The sequence below is a fragment of the Peromyscus maniculatus genome, chromosome 4 (genome assembly GCF_049852395.1).
Source record: "Peromyscus maniculatus bairdii isolate BWxNUB_F1_BW_parent chromosome 4, HU_Pman_BW_mat_3.1, whole genome shotgun sequence".
Taxonomy (NCBI): Eukaryota; Metazoa; Chordata; class Mammalia; order Rodentia; family Cricetidae; genus Peromyscus; species Peromyscus maniculatus.
In genome coordinates this window covers 7,241,697-7,258,280 of record NC_134855.1, presented here as the reverse complement: position 1 = coordinate 7,258,280, position 16,584 = coordinate 7,241,697, and the positions used below count along the sequence as shown (strand labels likewise).

Here is a 16,584-nt window from a genome sequence, read left to right as displayed (position 1 = left end):
CAAAGCCCGGGTGGGGGAGGGGAGCAGACCCTTTTTTCCTGTAAATATTTTCTTCTAGAGAGGAAACTGGTGTGGGGCCATTGTCTGAGCACAATGGCCTCTCCTTTTAAGAGTGTAGTTTCCCCTGAGGAGCGGGGTGGGAGGGAGTGTGGGGGGGAGTGGGGGAGTGGGGGGGGTGTGGGGTGTGGGAGGGGAGGCAGCTAGGGAAAGGAGCCAGGAGAGAACACAGGAGGAGGAGCAAGATCCACAGACCAAGATGCAAAGTCATACTTTTTCCCATCAATAATGCATAGAGTACTCGGTCTGTTTTGTAACTGGTACCACGTTTATCATAGAATAAACAGAACTTGCCTAGAAATGGAGATTCCTAGATCCCCGGGCCCCACAGTCCATTGCAGCTTCTGCACCTCCCTTCCAGAAGCTTCCTTGATCTCCGTAGTCTCGGCTTGGGTAAAGACATCCCTTCCCATGTCCAAGTCAGCCCAGAAGCGGAGAACATGTCTCGTGCACTCTGGCAGACTCCTGACATGATCACTGTTGTGTTGGCTTTGTATGGGCTGCCTGCCTGGTGTCGGCCACAGTCTCCATTTTACAGACGAGGGAGCTGAATGAGAGTCATGCCAGTCCTTGTAGGGTTTGTAGGAATGGCTGAGCGTGTCTGCAGCCCACATAGGTCATCTCTTTGCCTGGACGCTGGTCCAACATCTCTCCTCACCCCGACTCTGGGATGCCACCTGGCCAGCTGGCAGAGCTGGGATGCTCTCTGGATATAAGTTCAAGTCTTCATTGTTCTGAGGGGAAATTGAGGCCCAGAGCTGGGCAGAGGCTTGCCCACATACTAGGACCTTTTAAGTATTGGCCTAATGGTGTGTCCTCCAGCTGGGTCAATGCTGTGCCCTGAAGTAGAGGTAGCAGGTGGACAGGGGAAGCAGCCTGCTCCCCACTTCCCTCCCTGGGGGGCTCCCTGGACTAGAAGAGAGTGGGAAAGCTTAGGCCTGGCTCCAAATGAATGCCCAGGCTGGGTTCCACTCATATTCTCTTTGAACCCCGAGTGAGTCCCTCACTGCCCTGAACCTCACAGGGGGTGCAGTGCAGCCTGGTCTCCGAGTCCTGATGAGGCCAGGGGTTTGGTGGTGGTGGTGGCGGCGGTGGCGGTGGTATGTGTGTGTAGGTGACACCCGTGTGTGGGTGACACCCTACGAGGAGTTCAAATGCAAGCCCTGACGGCTGTGCGGCCACCTTGTTGGGACCCCTTGTTCCTTCTTGGCTTCACGCTCACTTCCTGCCCACAGGTGCCCCTGGATGAACGCATCATCTTCTCTGGGAACCTTTTCCAGTACCAGGAGGACAATAAGAAGTGGAGGAATCGCTTCAGCCTGGTGCCCCACAACTATGGGCTGGTGCTGTACGAGAACAAAGTGGTGAGTGAGTCTGGCCTGCCCCTGGCAGCCAGCCACCGCCCTCTGCACTTACCCCCTTCTTACTCCGTGACCCCCATTCCAAACCTGAGGCTCCAGGCTCCATGCTTTCCCCATTCACGCCTGCCCCCAGTATTTCTCCACGGCAAACTTCCCGAGCCTTCTCCACTTCTCCAGACCTGTTTGCCTGGGGGCTCTTTCTCTCAATGTCCTTTACCTTTTGTCCAGGTGTCCACGTCATTAACCCTTCTTGCCCTCTGGTCATGCCCAAGCCCCACCAAATCCCTTGCTCAACGCAGAGCCTGCCCTCTGCTTGCCTTGGTCTCCTTCGTGGCTAGCCTTCCTACTTCTCCCAGGAGGCCCCTCCATCCTTAGGCTTCCGCAGTCACACCAGCTGTTTGCTGGCCATCTGGCCCTGCGTGCCACTCTCTGGGTGGGGCTCCTGAATTCTCCTTCCCCAATCCTCCTTGCCCTGATGTGGGTCTGAGCAGAAATGGGAGTTTGACCGTGTCTTGTATTTGCTTTGAGCCCTTGGGAGAAGTCCCACCTGGTTATGTTACAGATTTTATTTCATCTGCCCAACTTTTCTCCAGCGCTGCCCCAAAGACAGGCCTTTTTCAGAGTAGCTCTGTCTGCCCCCTAGTGGCAGACAGCTGCCTGGCAGCCCTGATGTATGGGCAATTGGGTCAGAATCCTTTTCCCTCCCATAGCTGTAAGGAAAGCTGGGCACTGACCTAACTCTCCCTTGAAACACTGCAATGCTTAGAAGCTAGAAATTTGGGGTGAGCGGTTCAAGGTAATGTCAAAGCCCTTGGGTTCTGGAGACAGTCCTGGTTCAGAGTCAACGCCTACTTCCTGTCCTTGTGAACTGGAAATGAGCCACCTCTTATATTGTGAGAGCATCCGCAGCAGTGTCTCATATGTAACAGACAATCACAGACTCGCTGGTCCCAGAGGCAGCAGTGGCAGTGATTGTAGTTGCTGCCCCCTAACAAAGCTTATCTATTGATATTGTGCCAAGCGTTTCCCCTCCCTCCTGGCCCAGCTCTTGAAGTCAGGGCCCAGAGCTGGGTCTGGTCTATGCCACTCCATCTCCAATAATACGACAGTCAATCTCCATGCCCTCCATTGTGGGGACTAAACTCAGTCCCTAGAGCATGCCAAGCAAGCACTCCACATGAGGCTGCATCCCTGCCCTGTCAGTCGGTTGGTCGGTTGGTTGGTCGGTCAGTCACTTCTGACTCCTCTAGTTCTCCCTCCCCCACCTTGGACAAGTAGCTGCGTAATCCTGGGGCCAGCTGGAAATGGGGGTTTGTGCTTGGCCACATTCTTAACCATGAGGCTTCATTTCTCTTGCTCTCTTCAGGCCTATGAGCGGCAGATGCCACCCAGAGCTGTCATTAACAGTGCAGGCTACAAAGTTCTCACCTCTGTAGACCAGTACCTGGAGCTTGTTGGCAATTCCCTACCAGGTAAGTGGTCTCCGACCCTACTGTCCTACATGGGCCTAAGGATTGGCTAGGGAAGGGGATGACCCTGAGCCCATTGCTCGGGCTCCATTCTGCAGGGCAGCCAGTTGGGCCTAGAAAGTCTGCATATTTCTTGAACAAACCGAGCCCTCAAAGGGGAGACTCCAAAGGTTCATGAGGTGGAGTTTGCCCCAGGCTGTGTATGGATAGGGTCTGGACCCAGATCATGTGGGCCCTCAGCCAGGCCCTGCCTAGGCCAAAGCCGTATGCACCAGAGTTCTGTGATGGAGGCCCTTCCCACCTCCCTGAAACCATGGTTGTCTCTGGAGAAGATGGTGGTGACCCTGCCAGGGATTTCTGAGGCATTATCTTAGACCTCCCCATTCTATTCAGTCCCCACCTGGGATGTGAGGCTTGGAACTAAAGCCCATGTGGCTGTAGATGCCACGTAGTAGTCCATTTTCCTGGATTCCAGGACTGACTCTCTGTCCTTTTGTTGGGGCCACACAGGTAAAGCCCCTCCCCTTCTGACGTCAGGTTCTTCAGTACCAACTGAACCTGGTGCTGGGAGGGCCCGAAGGCCTCGGGGTGTGCCCTGTAAGCTTATCCCAGCCACCCAAAGCTGGACCACAGACAACTGTTATTGTCATATTGCTGACCACAGTGGTGAGCCCAGGACCTGTTGTCTTGCTGGATCTAAAATACCCATGAGGGCCAAAGCAAGGGAAAAAAGTCCTTTCTGTTTATTTTGTTTGCCCACATGCCTCCCTCCCTCCCTGGATATTTAAACCACCAGCTTGGCCTCTGCTGTTGAAATTTGAAGGGAAACCCAAGAATGTAATGAACTAGAGTCCTGACCCTCTCATAAAGCCATGCACTCGATCAGGGTGGGTGTGACCTATTTCCAGTTCTGGAAGGAGGGGCCACGGTGCCAGGCTTCTCAGTTATTGTAGCTGAGCCTTGGAGGTCAAATGAAGGTCAGCTGCTTCCTTGCTGAGACACCCTGAGGACAGGACAGCCTTATCTAGGCCTGAGCCTAGGCCTCAGCGGCAGAGGGCAGCTGCTCACAGCTATGTCTCCACAGGGACCACATCGAAATCGGGCTCCACGCCCATCCTCAAGTGCCCCACGCAGTTCCCGCTGGTCCTGTGGCATCCTTATGCCCGTCACTACTACTTCTGCATGATGACGGCAGCCGAACAGGACAAATGGCAGGCCGTGCTTCAGGATTGCGTCCGACACTGCAACAATGGTGAGGGGCCAGCAGGTGGCAGCACTTACTCATGTGCTGGGTGGCGACACCTAGTGGTTGTGGATGGTATGGCAACCCTGCTCTACGATCTGCTCTCACTTCCCTTCTGAGTTGTAAACTTTTGATTATCACTCTTTATCCTTCTCCTTGATGAAAATACTTCTGTGTTGCCAAGGCAACATTGGAAAATTGTTCTCCAAAGGCTGTACTTGTTGAGCCTCTGGACCCACAATCTCAGAATCATCTTGATTTTTGCCACTTTCTAGCAATGTGATGTTAGGAGACTTCCTAGTTATTAGTGTTGTTGCTGTAACAAACACACCCAGAAAGGCAACTTAAAGGAGCAAAGGTTGACTTTGTCTCTCATTTCAGAGGGCCTGGGGGCAGGAGTGTGGCAGCAGCTCACACCGCATCCAGAAAGCAGAGAGCCATGGAGGCTGCTGCTGTCAGCCCTTCCCCTTCTTATCCAGTCTGGGACCCCAGCCCATGAGTGCCCCCTGTACTGAGGGTGAATCCACCTCAGCTAGGCCAATCTAGAAACTTCCTCACAGATAGGCCCAGAGATTTGTTTCCATGGTGATTGTTGGTTGACAACCAAGATTAACTTTCATGGAGACTGACTTCCCTCTGAGTTCTCTGTAAAATGTCGAGAGGATCCCTGCATATTTGGGAGGTATGACGGGGATTCATAGCATGAGTCCACTTTGTGCTTGGTCAAGATTTTTCTTATAGATGAGAATAATGGTTTGCAGAGGATCCCTGTGAATTCGAGGCCAGCCTGGGCTACATAGTGATTCTAGGATAGCCTGGGCTACAGTGAGATCCCACATACCAAAATACTTCTTCTTCTTCTTCTTCTTTTTTTTTTTTTTTTTTTAGTTTTTCGAGACAGGGTTTCTCCGTGTTGTTTTGGTGCCTGTCCTGGATCTCGCTCTGTAGACCAGGCTGTCCTCGAACTCACAGAGATCTGCCTGGCTCTGCCTCCCGAGTGCTGGGATTAAAGGTGTGCACCACCACTGTCCGGCCCAAAATATTTCTTATGATATAATTTCCTTCTTTACACATGGCAATCTGCAAAGGTTCCCCCCCCCCCCCGGCTCTCTCCCTCCTTTGTAAACTCATGGTTTGATTCTTCAGTTTATTCATGTATTCGACAAACATTTATGGCTTCTATTCTGAGCTTATGGAAAGGAGCGAGGCATGAACCCTGCCCACATACAGCCAGCTGTGTGATGGAGACAGATGTGGCACAGATGAGCTACCAGGATGGTGTTCTCTGTGCTGGGTGCTGGCTGGGAGTCACCCAGGAGCCTGTGCGTGTGTTGGGGGAGGTGATGGGGCAGGCATGGGGTGGGGAAGTGTTCCTGTAGGAGGCTGTGGCCCCCAAAAGCGTGACTTGGAATGGGGACAGTACTCTGTGTGTGAGACTTGAAGTGAGGCTGGGATGGCTCTGAGGCCAGGTCTAGAGGGTGCTGAGGAACTCTAAAGCTTAGAGATGTCTCCCAGGTGAGGTGAGGAGCATCTTTCTGCCCCTGGAGAAGGAATAACCCCGGCCTGGTGATGTGGTCCCAGAGGCAGGGGGAGGCAAAGCGGCTCTCACCTTGCTCTCGGGCACAGCTCCACAAGATGGTGAGGGAGGTGTAGGCGCCTGGCTGAACCCAGCTCACCTCACCTCTCTTGAAGGGCCTCCGCCCTTTCTGGAATCTGTCAGATGGGAGGGAACCAGGTCTTCAGCCAGGCCAAGCCCTGCCACCTGGGCTGGCCCCTGCCCTGCTCCCCACAAAGGGGCTCCTGTTCCCAGGTCCCTGGAGCTGGGCCTCTGGCTCAGGATCTGGCTGCCTGGCCTGGGGCACCCTTCTTCTTCACCTATTGCTGGCCCAGGAGCCCTCGGTAGGTTCCCAGGGCTGCCGGCTTACTTATGGCCGAGTAGGGGACCCCAGGTCAGGTAGGAGAAGGGTGAGGAAAAGGCTGTGGGGAGGAGCCACCGGTCAGTTCCCTGGGGTATATGACAGTAGAGACTGAAATGGAGGTATTAGGGGGAAGAATGAACTGGTTCAGATAACGCTGGAAAAAAAAAAAAAAAAAAAGTGCCTCCACACAGCCGGCATTCAGCTGGAAGGTCTTGGGTGTTGTGGGCCGGAGAGGAGGTACCAAAGAGCCTTATGACAGAAAGCCCTACCCCAGACCAGCTCTCTTACCCCCTGCAGGAGCTGACAAGGCCAGTTCCAGACATGGCCCTTCCCTCCACCCCAGGACTGTGAGAAAGTTCTCTGCTTCCTCCCTGTTGAGGCTGGGCCTGGAATTTGTGGAGCCTGGAATTGCTCACTCCTGGCCCTGCCAGGAAGTGGGGGTGGGTGGTAGGGAAGGACGCCAAGCTGGGTGGCTGCCAGCCTGGCTAGGGCCCCCTTCACATCCTGCATTCCCGGAGCAGTGGGGGGTGGCAGGAGGCAGCTGGGGCACTGACTTCAGCCCTCCTCGGCCTGGTGTCCACGTCCTGCTCAGTCCCTGGTCCTGGGTTCCAGCCCTGATTTAACTATTCCTTAGCGGTGTGTTCTCAAGTCTTTGCCCATCCCATCCTCGGTTTCTTTTGAGCCAGAGTCTTGCTATGTAGTCTTGCTGGTCTCGAACCTGCTGTCTTCCTCCTGCCTGGGCCCCCTCCCCTCAATGTTGGGATATGTGTGCACTCTTGCACGCATCACCACCACATGCAAACATGCAGGCATGCACGCATACACACACGCACACGCACACGCAGCTGGAACCTCAGTTTCTTTGAAGCTAAGACAGCCCCCACGCTGCCCCATTCCCTCTTTGAGGGTGAAGAGGGCCGATGTGTGTGAAGTCTCCGTCCAGGACTGGGTGTTTCACACAAGGAAATTTACTCTTTTTCTAGTTCTGGAGGTTAGAGGACCAGGCGTCAGTGGTGAGTCATTCCTCTGTTGAGCACACAGTTTTCTCTTTTTTTTCTCATTGAGACAGAGTCTTGCCCAGGCTGGCCCCAAATCTCTAGGCTCATAGTGGTCATTCTGCCTCAGATCTCTGTAAGTTCAAGGCCTGCCAGCTAGGACTACACAGTGAGACTGTCTCCAATAAATAAATAAATAAATAAGTAAGTAAGTAAGTAAGTAAGTAAACGAGACTGCCCTCATTAAACAAATACATAAACAAGACTGCCTCCGATAAACAAACAAGCAAACAAATAAAAATCCCCTTCTTTCAAGGTGAGGTATGGTGGCTCAGACTTGGACAATATAGTGAGTTCCAGGCCAGTCTGGGCTAAGTTTAGAACCTGTCTCAAAAGCAAACAAACAAGCAAGCAAACAGGACAGGGAGGCAGCTCAGTGAATGAAGCGTTGTAGGAGCCTGTGGGCCTGAGTTTGGATCCCTAACACCCACATAAAGTCTGGTGGAGCAGCATCTCTTTGTTACCCAGTCCTGGAGGGGACGCAGTGGCCAGAGGCAGCCAGTCTAGCTAAAATGTATTCCAGGTTCAGTGAGAGACCATGTCTCAAAAAATAAGTTGGAGGGGCTGAGATGGCTCAGTGATTAAGAGCTCTGGCTGCCTTCCAGAGGACCTGTCCCATTACCCACACATGGCTCACATCCAGTTCCAGGAGCTCCGACGCCCTCTTCTGGTCTCCTTAGGAACTGCACAAATATGGACACATACATGCAGGCAGAATACCCATACACATACAATAAAATTAAATTAAAAAAGAAAGAAGATGGATAGAAGAAAATTCCCACTGACCTTTGGCCTCAACATGCACATACATGGATGAGTAAAGGTACGTGTACACACACACACACACACACACACACACACACACACACACACACACACACGAGATTTCCCTTTTTTATGAAGACACCAATCCACCCAGATCTGAGCTCAGCCTAATCTTTCAGTTGAGCTTTGCTGTTAGGAGAGAGACGTCATTACAAACACAGCCACATTCTGAGGTGTGAGCCAGGTGAACACAGTGGACAGCGGCCAGGCTCACAGGAAGAGCCCAGAGGGGGTGGATTGTAAACCTGCTGTTCCCTGGCCGCTGCCTCACTTTCCCTACCTGGAACGCCCCTGCCCTGCACACGCTTTCCTTGCCACCTGCACAGTGGAACTTTCTAGACCTGAGAGAGGCTGTGATTTATGCATTGCCAGATTTTCCAGACTTGGGCTCCAGGGGACTTGTGTCCTCCTGAGAGCCTGGCTGGGTTCCTCTCGGGGCCACATTGGCTGCCCTGGCTTGGGTACCACCTTTGCTGAAGGCTCTCTGCTCTGCCCACAGGCTGGCCCCGGTCCCTGAAAGCTGGGGTGGGTGCTGTCGGCTCTGAGTTCTGACAGGCAGCAATCCCTGTGGGCCGCTGGCTGCGGGGGAGGGAGAAGCTTTCTTTCTGTGGGGTGACTCAGCCTGTTGTCACTCAGTGGATGCTGGGGTTTGTGATGCACAGACTGTCATTTCCCCTTCTGGGGCTCCAGGGACACTGTGGTCAGGGGCACGTGGCTAGGTTGGGTGTGTTAACCACGCTCTCTCCCTACTCAGAGCTGGCCACTTCCTGTATCTTGTTTCCTCAGCATTGGTCTGGGGTCCATGCCGTGTTTATTAACTCCCTCGTGACGCAGGCCACCATCACCACCAGTAGCAGCCGCATTGAGAAACAGTATTTTTCCTGGTTGTTAGCAGTGGTTCCTACTCTCATTTTACCCTCCCAGGCTCTACTTTCCCACTAGGAGTTGAACTCAGGACCCTGTGTATATTACACAAACACTCCATCACTGAGCCACACTCCCAGCTCTTTTTTTTTCTTCGAGACAGGGTTTCCCTGTGTAGTTTTGTGCCTGTTCTGGAACTCACTCTGTAGACCAGGCTGGCCTCGAACTCACAGAGTTCCGCCTGCCTCTGCCTCCTGAGTGCTGGGATTAAAGGCGTGCGCCACCACCACCCGGCTCACTCCCAGCTCTTTATTCAATAATGTTTTAGCATCTGTACCTGCTGGCACGTAGACAAGACAGACCCAGGGCCCAGGGGGCTCTTTAGCTTCTGATAAAAAGTGTCCTTCAGGGGCTGGGCATGTGGCTCAGTGATAAAGTGCTTGCCTAACACACCCAGGGCCCTGGGTTCGATCTTCAGCACCTCAAAAAACCAAAACCACACAAAAGTGTCATTCAAAAGGCCCTGGTGCCCCCTTCTTGGCTCATTGTCCCCATGATGCAGCTCAGAGTCTCCTCAGTGTGTGTAGGATGCCAGGCTAAGGTCACTGTTCCCATAAGAGGAAACGGGGGCTCTTTTGGGGTTCAGTGATATAAAGGAAGGCCCAGAAAGCAGCCCATGGGTCAGGTTCATCTTCTGGTCTACTTTTGTAGCAAAGTGTATTGACAAAGACCAGCTCTGGCTGTTTGCAAGCTGGGATGCGACGTCCGGTGTTGGGACAGAGGTTGTCTGGTCTGCACAACTGGAGTCTGTCATGCCACCAGAGGGTCACAGGACACTAATGTAGCCACTCTGTGGGGAACAGGGCTAGAGTGTGGGTCTCAGGAGTCCAGGAGCCGCGGTGTGCTGTCCAAGGGAGGGGTGACTTTCCAGGTCTAGCTTGGCCACTCACTACTTATGGCTGTTTTTCTGTGAGGTCGCGTTAATGACTGTGCTGGGTCGGGGTGGGGGCACAGGGTTGCCAGGGTGCTGCCAGGTGAGTCACAGCTGCTCTTCCTGCTGCGTGTGCCCTCGATGGGGTGAGTGTGCACTCTGGCTGGCTGGTCTTGGCAGAGGGTCATTTGCTGACCTCTCGTCTCTCCCTCTCTCCCTCCCTCCATCCTGGGCAGGGATCCCTGAGAACTCGAAGGTGGAGGGCCCTGCATTTACCGATGCCATCCGCATGTACCGCCAGTCGAAGGAGCAGTACGGCACCTGGGAAATGCTGTGTGGGAATGAGGTGCAGGTGAGGATAGAAGGGCTGTGTGAGGAGCCCTCCGAGGACATCTTGGGGTCCCAGTGGGTAAGGCTGGTACCAGGAATGGGGTTCTGGGGAGCAATAGGTTTGGGAAGAGATGGCAAGATCAGATCTGGGTGAGTGAGAACCTCTGTAAATCTGCCCACTCGTGCCCCTGGGTGCTGGGGGGCAGGGCAGCTGTGCACAGTATGGCTCTAGCTCCCATCAGGAGCTCTGCCTCGCAGGAGACACTAACTCCACAGACGTATTTACATGTGCATGCAGAGGCCCTGTGGTGGGACACCTGACTTCAAGGGTGCTGTTGGGCACCCAGGCAGAGACACCTGATACCTGTAGGGTTTGTGTGGGAGCTAGCCCAGCAGGGGTGTGGAGGAGGCCCAGAGCAGGGGCCTTGAGTGGCTGCAATCACAGAGAAATAAGGCAGGTGGATCAGCACCAACCCCAGCCCTGACTCTTGCCTCTTGGTCCTAGATCCTAAGCAATCTGGTGATGGAGGAGCTGGGCCCAGCGCTGAAGGCAGAGCTTGGCCCCCGGCTAAAGGGGAAGCCACAAGAGCGACAGCGACAGTGGATCCAGGTGAGTGGACCCGGGAGGCCCTGGCGGAGACGAGGGCATTGAGGGGGACGGCTGGCACTCTGCTCTCAGCCCTGGCTGACGCCTCTCCTGTACCCACAGATCTCAGATGCCGTATACCGGCTGGTGTTTGAGCAGGCCAAGGTGCACTTTGAGGAGGTGCTCTCTAAGCTGCAGCTGGCCCGGCCGGCCATGGAGGCAGTCATCCGCACTGACATGGATCAGATCATCACCTCCAAGGAGCACCTGGCTAGCAAGATCCGGGGTGGGTGGACCGGAAGCCGCTGTGTGTGTACACGGTTCTCCAGGGCCAGGCCAGTTTCTCTGCTGTTATCCATCACTGGAGGTGGTTCTGCCGAAGACTCAGAATCGAATCCAAGGCTCTCCTGCAAATTCTTCTCTAAGTTGTTGTTTTTCTACTTTTTTGTTTTTTGAGACAGGGTTTGTCTGTGTAGCCTTGTCTGTTCTGGAACTCTGTAGACCAGGCTGGCCTCGAACTCACAGATCTGCCTGCCTCTGCCTCCTAGGTGCTGGGATTAAAGGTGTGCGCCACCACCGCCCAGTATAAGTTTTATTTCTTCAGATTTGATTCTAGAGGTGCTAGGAATTGAACCTAGGGCTTCATCCACACTGGATAAGGACTCTGTCCCCGAGCTGCAGCTCCGGCCTCTTTTTTTTTTTTAAATACTGTTTGAGACAAAGTCTTGTAAGTTACCCAGGCTAGACTTGAATCTGTGATCCTCCTGCCTCAGCCTCCCGAGTTCCTAGGATGACAAGCTTTTGACTCTAGCTCAGATCTTGAATGTGGAGATTTTTGTCCTTGAGGTTCAGGCCTCTGTCCATCCTCGGCCCACTCAGGTCTGGTGACATGTCACCTGGTGGATCGCCGTGTCACCTTGGAAACGCCTAGCTCCCCGGGTTGCACGGGCTCCCTTCATCATTCACTTTGTGTTCCTTCCACATGGGGTACCAGCAGGTGGTGGCTTCCCGAGGTGACTGTGGACCAGCCACGGTCACTGGGAGTTTAGTGGGAGTGGACTGAGAGCTGACATTTACTGCGTGTAGTATTAGCCAGGCAAGAAGCGGGGCGGACTTCAGAGCACCCCGCTCCAGGGCGGTGGTCAGTCTCCACGAAGCTCATGGGTCCACAAGGCACCTGAGTTGCAAATTCTTTTCTTCTCCTTCCTTCCTTTCCTTTCTTTTGTGAGACGTATCCCAGGCTAGCTTTAAATACATAGCAGAGATGGTCTTAAACTTCTAACTTTCCTGCCTGCCCCTCTGGAGTGCTAGGAGGGTAGACAGAGCCAGGGCAGCCCGGTTTCGGTTTCCTGCTTTGATTTGCTGTCTTTATTGGTTCCTCTCTCGGTCAGTGAGCTAGCTCACGTCACCAGTACCTCTAACACAGCAGCTTCTCGGGCATCCGGGATGGGCTGTGCAAAGGCTGGGGTGGTAGGATGGGATAGATTGTGTCCCGACACCACCCGCCATCCAAATCCTCTCCCTCCCCATACAGCCTTCATCCTTCCCAAGGCGGAGGTGTGTGTGAGGAACCACGTCCAGCCCTACATCCCGTCCATCCTAGAGGCCCTGATGGTGCCCACCAGCCAGGGCTTCACTGAGGTGCGGGATGTCTTCTTCAAAGAAGTCACAGACATGAATCTGAACGTGATCAACGAAGGGGGCATTGACAAGTTGGGCGAGGTGAGACTTGGGCATGGGTTTGGTGTCCCCCCCAGAGTGTCCGCTGTGTCTCACGATGGCCTGCCCTTTCTCAGCATCCACAGAGACCAGAGGCAGAAGCCACAGGGCAAAGCTGTCCAGTCTAACGGGGCTGGTGGCTGGAGGCAAGAGTGGCTATTTTGACCCTTTACCATCAGCCTTTATGAGGCAGGATGGTTGCTAAAGTGTAAGAGCAATGGACAGTGAGGGATGAAGGAAGGGGCGGGAGGTAAGCGTCAGGCGTGAGCTGCATCATTAACAGGTCACACATCCCACAGTGAAGTAATGCATTACTGGCCCTTTTGACCTAGCTCTTAGGGCGGCTGTCCCTTGTAGCCTGCCTGGGTCTGGAATTGGTCCTGAGCTTTAGTCTCCCCCTTTAGACTTTAAGTTTGCGAATCCCAGGCAGTAACAATCAGAATTTGAGAACCCAGAAGGGCCTTAGAAGTCCTGATTTGGGACCTGAAGACAGCGATGCTCAGAGGGACTGGGTGTTTGTCCTGAGGGATGAGAACTGTCTCCAGTGCCTGGGCTGGCCTCTCCCCTCAACACCGCGGTACCTTCAGATCCTCCTCCCTTCTCTCCTGGGCCCTCCCAGGTGTCCGCTAAGGGGCACAGTTTCCAGAAGGCCACCCCTGGGTAGCTGGTGCCAGGCCCAGGCAGGGTGTGGGTGTGGGGGCTGTGCAGTCACCCATGTGGCCCCGCCCCCTGCAGTACATGGAGAAGCTGTCTCAGCTGGCCTACCACCCCCTGAAGATGCAGAGCTGTTACGAGAAGATGCAGCCTCTGCGGCTGGATGGGCTGCAGCAGCGCTTTGACGTGTCTAGCACATCTGTGTTCAAGCAGCGAGCCCAGATCCACATGCGAGAGGTGTGTCCCCGCCAGCCTGCACCCCGATAGCTGCCCTCCATGGCCCCCATCACCACGAGAGGGAGGCCCTTCTCCTCTCCCATGCCTCTCTGAGCACCTTGCCTCCTGTTCACCTCGCTGACTCTGGCTGCCTATTAGACCTCCTTAGGATCCCCGACTCCCCGTCCCCGGAAGTTGTCCTTACTGCCTAGTCCCTTCCTGGGATCTGTACTCTGAGGCAGACACCTGCATTTAGACCCCCAGTGAGCATACACCCCAGAGCATCTCCGGTTGCTCTGTGGCAGATGTGGGGTGGGGAGACTGGCCAAGGGCTCAGGAAGGGGCTCTGGTCACCCTGGGAGGGTTTCACAAGCCCTGCCGTGTGCCTTGCAGCAAATGGACAATGCTGTGTACACCTTCGAAACCCTCCTGCACCAGGAGCTGGGGAAGGGGCCTACCAAGGAGGAGCTGTGCAAGTCCATCCAGCGGATTCTGGAGCGGGTGCTGAAGGTGAGCCTGACTCCCCCGGGCTGGAAGCTGCACGGCCTCTGAAGCCAGAGCCGACTGCCCAGCCCGTCTCCAGGAGGACCCTGGTGCTTAGGGGAGCCCCTGACCCAGGTCGCTTCTGCGTCCTTCCCTGCAGAAATACGACTACGACAGCAGTTCTGTGCGCAAGAGGTTCTTCCGGGAGGCGCTGCTGCAGATCACCATTCCCTTTCTGCTCAAAAAGCTGGCCCCCACCTGCAAGTCGGTGAGTCCCAGCCTGCCCTAGCCCTTCAGGGACTGGCCACCGGGGTAAAGCCTCTGACCCATCTCTACCTGCTTCCCCGGCAGGAGCTGCCACGCTTCCAGGAACTGATCTTTGAGGACTTCGCCAGGTTCATCTTGGTGGAGAACACCTACGAGGAGGTGGTGCTGCAGACGGTCATGAAGGACATCCTGCAGGGTGAGCGAGGAGGGAGGGGCGGCCCAGAGGAGGCTCAGGTGGCGTTAGCTAAAGGGCACAGAGAGACCCAAGAGTCCGAGAGGAGGCTGGGATGGACCACTGGCTTCTGTGTGCCTGCTTCCCTCCCTGGTCCCTGGCTTTGCTGAGAGTGGTCAGTGAGGTTACAGCTTTGCGGCAGGGAGGCCTGGCCCGAGTCCCGTGCTAAGAGCACTGCCTCTCTCCTGTGGTCTTGCAGCTGTGAAGGAGGCCGCCGTGCAGCGCAAACACAACCTCTACCGGGACAGCATGGTTCTGCATAACAGTGACCCCAACCTACACCTGCTGGCCGAGGGTGCACCCATCGACTGGGGCGAACAGTATGGCGACAGCGGTGATGGCAGTGACAGTGGGGGCAGCCCCAGCCCCTGCCCTTCTGAAGCAGCCAACCTCACAGAAAAGCGCAGGCGTGCCAAGCAGGTGGTGTCCGTGGTCCAGGACGAGGAGTCAGGGCTGCCCTTTGAGGCTGGCTCTGAACCACCTTCACCTGCATCCCCGGACAGTGTCGCCGAGCTCCGAGGTCTGCTGGCCCAGGATCTGCAGGCTGAGAGCCCCCCACCAGCCAGCCCCCTTCTCAATGGGGCCCCTGTCCAGGAGAGCCCCCAGCCCATGGCAGTCCTTGAGGCCTCCTCACCGCCAGCCTCGCCCCTTGGGCATCTCCCACCTGGAAAGGGTATGGACATTGAGCCCCCGAAGCCCAGTGACCAGGAGACCGGGGAGCAGGTGTCCAGTCCTGGTCGCCGTCCTCCCATCCACACCACCGAGGACAGCGCGGGTGTGCAGACAGAGTTCTAGGCCCTGCCCCCGGGCTTCTGTTGGACACTGCACTGGGCCGCCTCTCCTTGGGCACTGTAGCCTCATGTCTGGGGAGGGGTACCCCAGCCTGTGCCTTGTGGGGGAGGTGGCTGGGGTGGTGTGGCACCTGCAGGGGGCTGGCTTACCCAAGTCACCCTATGGGGTTCAATATACCTGTTACTGCCCTGTTCTCTGTGGGCTGGTCTCCAATGCTATGTCTGATTTCAAGGGCTTCCTCTTTGTGCAAGGGGCTGGTGACCCCCTCCTTCCTCCGTCACCTGTTTCCCTCATGGTGGTTCTTGTGTCTTTGGATGGAGATGGTGAAAGCGTTGGTGCTGTTCCTGAAGCCGGTGAACTCTGTCATCTCACTCTGGGGCTCCTTGGCACCAAGGTGGCGAGGAAGGGGTGGGGCCCGGTCTGTCTCAGCCCTCCCTGCAGGCCCCAAGACCAGACAGACTGCTGTCACTGGCCTCTCTGCTAGCTGCTGCTGTAGGAGGGTGGGGCTTGGGGTTTTGCAGGGGAGAGATGCAAGGGGCCTGAGATGGGGTGAGAAAGGCCCAGAATGTGGTAGTCTGTGCAGGGGAAGTGTCCTGAGTGGGGGAGCTTGGGAGTGTCCGACGGAGGCCGGATGGAGACGTGAAGAAAGTGTCTGAAAGCTGGAGAATCTCGGGTGCTCGCCGCTCCTGTCTGCCTGGCCCCCCCACCCCCACTTTGGGCTGACAGCTGCTCATTGGCAGAGCCTGGATGTGGGCTATTCGCCCTGCTCTTCCAAGGTACTCACTACCTGCCAGGAAGCTGGCGGGGCTCCCGAGGGACACCGAGGGCCGTGGCTTTCTGAGACACTGTTGAAGACAGCCTCTGAGCCCACTCTAACCCTGACAATTCCAGACCCCTCTTCCAACGTCCTTGTGAGCCATATGGGTTTGTCCCCTTGGTCATGATGGTCACACCAAGCAAGGATGACTGATACATGACCCTCACCTTGGGCCTCTGCAGACTCGGATGCTGGGGTTGGGAGAGCAAGGCAGACAGGCCTCTTCAAGGCCCCTAGGATGTGGCTGGCGCGCAGGGACACCAGTCCCCCGGCCTACTCAGTTGTGTCACTAATTCCTTCCAATGTCCTCTAGTGCCTTGGGGTTTCCATCGCCCTTCAGATATGGTATGAAGAATCTATGCAAACTGTGTAAGCTTTGCTCATCAATAAACGCTTTATTTAAAGCTCATCTTATGTGCTGCTGGGGTCCAGGAGACCTGGGCCTAGGGTGTCTAGGGACCCCATTCATCTCAGCTTTCTGGGACTCATCATATGAGCTACTAGGTCCCTGTGTGTGTGTGTGTGTGTGTGTGTGTGTGTGTGTGTGTGTGTGTGTGTAGGTGTGAACTCACATGTGCATGTAGAAGCCAGAGTATCTTAGGTGTCGTTCCACCTTGTGTTTTGAGACGAGGTCTTTCACTAGCCTGAAACACCAATTAGGGTTCCTGGCTGGCTGGTGAGCCCTGGGATCCGCCCGCCTGGGCTTCCCAAGTACTGTGTGTGATTGCACTTGCCTTTCTTCCACGTGAGTGTGGGACTCCAAT

General features: G+C 55.3%; 1 protein-coding gene across 1 annotated transcript in view; it reads left to right on the top strand.

The window, feature by feature from the left end:
- Niban2 (niban apoptosis regulator 2) overlaps positions 1-16,229 on the top strand; it is a 48,542-nt gene extending 32,313 nt beyond the window's left edge. The window contains exons 3-14 of the mRNA XM_006998038.4: positions 1,293-1,421; positions 2,785-2,890; positions 3,972-4,139; positions 9,961-10,076; positions 10,560-10,664; positions 10,764-10,926; positions 12,175-12,362; positions 13,095-13,250; positions 13,623-13,739; positions 13,873-13,980; positions 14,064-14,175; positions 14,411-16,229. Coding sequence (XP_006998100.1) covers positions 1,293-1,421; positions 2,785-2,890; positions 3,972-4,139; positions 9,961-10,076; positions 10,560-10,664; positions 10,764-10,926; positions 12,175-12,362; positions 13,095-13,250; positions 13,623-13,739; positions 13,873-13,980; positions 14,064-14,175; positions 14,411-15,006 — 2,064 coding nt within the window. The 3' untranslated portion in view covers positions 15,007-16,229. The remainder of the gene's footprint in view (positions 1-1,292; positions 1,422-2,784; positions 2,891-3,971; positions 4,140-9,960; positions 10,077-10,559; positions 10,665-10,763; positions 10,927-12,174; positions 12,363-13,094; positions 13,251-13,622; positions 13,740-13,872; positions 13,981-14,063; positions 14,176-14,410) is intronic.
- Positions 16,230-16,584: the final 355 nt, after the last annotated feature.